This window comes from Cebus imitator, unplaced genomic scaffold, assembly GCF_001604975.1.
Source record: "Cebus imitator isolate Cc_AM_T3 unplaced genomic scaffold, Cebus_imitator-1.0 Scaffold318, whole genome shotgun sequence".
Taxonomy (NCBI): Eukaryota; Metazoa; Chordata; class Mammalia; order Primates; family Cebidae; genus Cebus; species Cebus imitator.
This window is the reverse complement of record NW_016107633.1, coordinates 874,046-879,089: the sequence shown is the minus strand read 5'-3', so window position 1 is coordinate 879,089 and position 5,044 is coordinate 874,046. Positions and strand designations below refer to the sequence as shown.

At 44.1% G+C, this 5,044-nt stretch overlaps 1 protein-coding gene across 1 annotated transcript in view; it reads left to right on the top strand.

Annotated features, from left to right (window-relative positions):
- PDCD2L (programmed cell death 2 like) overlaps positions 1-5,044 on the top strand; it is a 22,085-nt gene that overhangs the window by 6,405 nt on the left and 10,636 nt on the right. Inside the window, exon 5 of the mRNA XM_017504275.2 lies at positions 626-736. Within this exon, the coding sequence (XP_017359764.2) occupies positions 626-736 (111 nt within the window). The remainder of the gene's footprint in view (positions 1-625; positions 737-5,044) is intronic.

Below are 5,044 nucleotides of genomic sequence, written 5' to 3'. Positions count from 1 at the left end.
TCTTTTTGACACAGGGCTTCAGGCTGTTATCCAGGCTGCAGTGCAGTACTCATGGCTCACCACAGCCTCACTGCTGGAATAGCTGGGACCACAGGTGCATGCCACCACACCTGGCTAATTTTTGTATTTTTCTGTAGAGACAAGGTTCTGCCATGTTGCCCAGAATGGTTTTGAACTCCTGAGCTCAAGTGATCCGCCTGCCTTGGCCTCCCAAAGTGCTGGGATTACAGGCATGAGGCCACTGTGCTGGCCTGATAATTTTTTTTGTTCTTGAGGCAGAGTTTCACTCTTGTTGCCTAGGCTGGAATGCAGTGGCACGATCTTGGCTCACTGCAATCTCTGCCTCTTGGGTTCAAGTGATTCTCCTGCCTCGGCCTCCCAAGTAGCTGGGATTACAAGTTCCTGCTACCATGCCCTGCTAATTTTTTGTATTTTTAGTAGAAATGTGGTTTCACAGTGTTGGCCAGGCTGGTCTGAAACTCAAGTGATCCACCTGCCTCGGCCTCCTAAAGTGCTGGCGTGACTGATAAGAGTTTTTTTTAAAAAAATTATCTTGTTTCGTCTTGCAAATGCTGTAATTTTCTGGATATAGACATTCAAAAATGTTTTCTGCTTCTGTTTTTAGCCTTTCTAATGATGGTGATGAAAAATATGAGAAGACTATAATTAAAAGTGGAGATCAGACATTTTACAAATTCATGAAGCGAATTGCTGCTTGTCAGGAACAGATTTTGAGGTAAAAAAAAGGCACGGTTCCTTTTATTGTGTTCCTTGATTATAAAGGTAATAAGTGTTAGTTTGGAAAACAGAAAAATATGAGAAAACCAAAACCCACAGTATTCTCTAAGCCAAGAGAGAACCTAATACCAGCTTTTTTGTTTGTTTGTTTGTTTGTTTTTTGTTTTTTTTTGAGACGGAGTTCCGCTCTTGTTACCCAGGCGGGAGTGCAATGGCGCGATCTCGGCTCACCGCAACCTCCGCCTCCTGGGTTCAGGCAATCCTCCTGCCTTAGCCTCCTGAGTAGCTGGGATTACAGGCACGCGCCACCATGCCCAGCTAATTTTTTGTAGTTTTGGTAGAGACGGGGTTTCACCGTGTTGACCAGGATGGTCTCGATCTTGACCTCGTGATCCACCCGCCTCGGCCTCCCAAAGTGCTGGGATTACAGGCGTGAGCCACTGCGTCCGGCCCCTATACCAGCTTTATAGTATGTGTAGGAGGATTCAGTAAGGTAAAGTGCACTCGTTTGTCTGACAAATACGGAGTCTATTTTGCATGCCAGGTGCTACTCTGTGTAGGTGCTGCAGATATAGCAGGAAATGGCATAGACAAAGTCTATATTGTCATAGCCTTTATTATTATTGTTTATTTATTTATTGATTTTCTTTGAGAGGGAGTTGTGCTCTGTCGCCCAGGCTGGAGTGTAGTGGACCAATCTTGGCTCACTGCAGTCTCTGCCTCCTGAGTTCAAGCAATTCTCCTGCCTCAGCCTCCCGAGTAGTTGCGATTACATGTGCTCACCACCATGCCTGGCTAATTTTTTTTTTTTTTTTTTTTTTTTAGTAGCGAAGGAGCTTCACCACGTTGGCCAGACTGATCTTGAACTGCTGGCCTTAAGTGATCTGTTCGCCTCAGCCTCCCAAAGTGCTGAGATTACAGGCGTCAGTCACCACACCTGGCCTTAATTTTTTTTTTCTGGCATAGTCTTGCTCTGTTGCCCAAGCTGCAGTGCAGTGGTGTGATCAGTCATAGCTCAGTGCACCCTCGACCTCCTGGGCTCTTTTGTGTTGTTTTTTTCCAGAAATGGTATTTCACTATATTGGCCAGGTTGGTTCCAACCTTCTGGGCTCAAGGCATTCATCTGCCTTGACCTCCCAGAGTTTGTTCTAGGATTACAGGCATGACCCACTGTGCCTGGCCTATTATTACTATTTTATAAAAATCTTTTTTAGAGATAGGATCTTATTCTGTTGCCCAGGCTGGAGTACAGTGGCATGATCATTGCTCACTGTAACCTTACCTCCTGGGCTCAAGTGATCCTCCCAAGTAGTTAGAACTACAGGTGTGTGCCACCATGTGTGGCTAATTTTTTTAAAAACTTATTTTTTAGAGATGGTGTCTGACCATGTTGCCCAGTCTGGTCTCAAGCTCCTGGCCTCAAATGATCCTCCTGCCACAGCCTTCCAAAGTGCTGAGATTACCAGCATAAGCCATGACCCCCAACCCATGTACTTATATTTGTGTTTATTTTTTAATTTATTTTTGTTTTTTTTGAGACAGAGTCTCGCTCTGTTGCTGTAAAATATAGTAATGTGTCCACAAAAAATTTTCTTATTTTGGAAACGGAGTCTGTCTCTGTTGCCCAGGCTGGAATGCAATGGCACAATCTTGGCTCACTGCAACCTCCGTCTTCTGGGTTCAAGCAATTCTGCCTCAGTCTCCTTAGTAGCTGGTACTACAGATATGTGCCACCATGCCCGGCTAAGTTTTGTATTTTTAGTAGAGACAAGGTATCAGCATGTTGGCCAGAATGGTCTTGAACTACTGACCTCTGATGATCCACCCACCTTGGCCTCCCAAAGTGTTAGGATTACAGGCATGAGCCTCTGTGCCTGGCCTAAGAATTTTCAGTTAATATTCTGTCTGGGCTGGGCTCTGTGGCTCACAACTGTAATCCTGGTACTTTGGGAGGCTGAGGCAGGTGAATCACAGGTCAAGAGATCAAGACCATCCTGGCCAACATGGTGAAACCCCATCTCTACTAAAAATACAAAAATTATTGGGCACGGTGGCGCACGCCTGTAGTCCCAGCTACTTCGGAGGCTGAGGCAGGAGATTCGCTTGAACCCAGAAGGCGGAGGTTGCAGTGAGCTGAGATTGCGCCACTGCCCTCCAGCCTGGCAACAGAATGAGACTGTCTCAAAAAAAATTTTGTGTCTGGAAGGAAGCACACCGGAGGAGAGTTTGCACCTTCTAATGTGGAGGATGGTGGATCCAGCTAAGGCTGAAGACCTGGGTGTGGTAGGGAGGTGGTGTAGGAATCAGAGATTGCCCCTCAGAAGCAGCATTCGTTTCTTCCATGATGACTCAGAGCAATGATTGGCAAGTTAAGGGCAGTTTCGCCTTCATTAGAGTAGAATCTTTCTCAACATACAGCAATTAAGTGTCTCAGAGGAAAAAGCAAAGCCCAGATCTTCTAATAAAGATTGCATCTGGCTGGCCACGATGGCTCACGTCTGTAATCCCAGCACTTTGGGAGGGTGAGGTGAGTTGATCACGAGGTCAGGAGATCGAGACCATTAGCCAACATGGGAAACCCCATCTCTACTAAAAGTACAAAAATTTGCCGGACTTGATGGCAGGCACCTGTAGCCCCATCTACTCAGGAGGCTGAAGCAGGAGAATCGCTTTTACCCAGGAGGTGGAGGTTGCAGTGAGTCGAGATGGCACCACTGCACTCCAGCCTGAACGACAGAGACTCTGTCTCAAAAAAAGAAAGAAAGAAAATATAATCCAAGGAGAACATCAGTCCTAGTAGATGCTTCAAAATGTATGAGAACTTCATAAGACAATGAATTCAATAAAACAAGAGCTCAAAGGTGAGAAAATAAAGTATGTATGAATTGGAAATTGAATTGCTAAGGAAAACAAGCCCCATGACATTACATATGAAATACATATAGAATATAAGGAACATAATCGACTTGGCTAAAGATGAAAGTACTGACATAGAGGAAAGACTTGAGCTAATCCAGTGAATGCGTAAGAAAAAGAGAAAACATTCACAGAAAAGATGCTGTCTTTGTAGGATTGACAAATATATTTACTATGAGGAGAATTGGTGCCCAAAATAGAGATGCTAATAGATGGATCAGAAACAATATTCAGAGATATAACTGGGAATTTCTCCTTAACGAAATAGGAACTTAATATGCAAATACTAAAGTACAGTGAATATAGGAACGGTTGGCATTCAGCAGCTTAGCCTGATGGTGGTTTTAAATATATTGTGTAGCCATTCTAGTAGGTGGTGGTGGTATATACTTGTGGTTTGAATTTGCATTTTCCTAATAGCAAATGATGTTGAGCATCTTTCCATGTACTCGTTCGGATCTGTAGATCTTCTGTAGTGAAGCGTGTCTGCTTACATTTATTTTTCAGCAGCTTTATTGAGGTACCATTGACATGCGACAGACTGCCTATATTTTTACAGTGTACACTTTGATAAGTTGCCATCCATTTACACCCCTGAAATCATAACAGTCAAGACTGTAAACATATTCCTCCCTGCCAGAAGTTACCTCATACTCCTTCACAAGTTCTCGCCTGCCCTGTCCTGTGCTGCTCCCCACATCCCCAGGCAACCACTGATCATCCTTCTGTCACACCTTAGCGCATTTCCTATGAAAGTATAGAAGGTCATGCAGGATATACTTTTTTTTTTTGGTCTGGTTTGACTCAGCATACTTCAAGATTCATTCTTGTCGCACGTGGCAATAGTTCATTCCTTTTTACTGCTGTGTCATATTCCATTGTATGGATATACCACTGTTTATACATTTACCAGTTGATGGAAATTTGGGTTATTTCCAGTGTTTAGCTATTATAAATCAAGCTGCTGTGAACATTTGTTTACATGTCTTTGTAAGACATGGTTTTATTTTGTTGGGGGTAGATACCTAGGAATAGAATGGTTGTATTATATGGTATGTGCATGTTTAACTTGTTAAAAAGCAGGCCGAACTGTTTTCCAAAGTGGTTATGCCATTTGTAGTACCACTAGCAGTTTTTAAGAATTCTACTTCTTAGGCCGGGCGCGGTGGCTCATGCCTGTAATCCCAGCAATTTGGGAGGCTGAGGTGGGTGGATCATGAGGTCAAGAGATCGAGACCATCCTGGTCAACATGGTGAAACCTCGTCTCTACTAAAGATACAAAACATTAGGCCGGGCGCGGTGGCTCACGCCTGTAATCCCAGCACTTTGGGAGGCCGAGGTGGGTGGATCACGAGGTCAAGAGATCGAGACCATCCTGGTCAACATGGT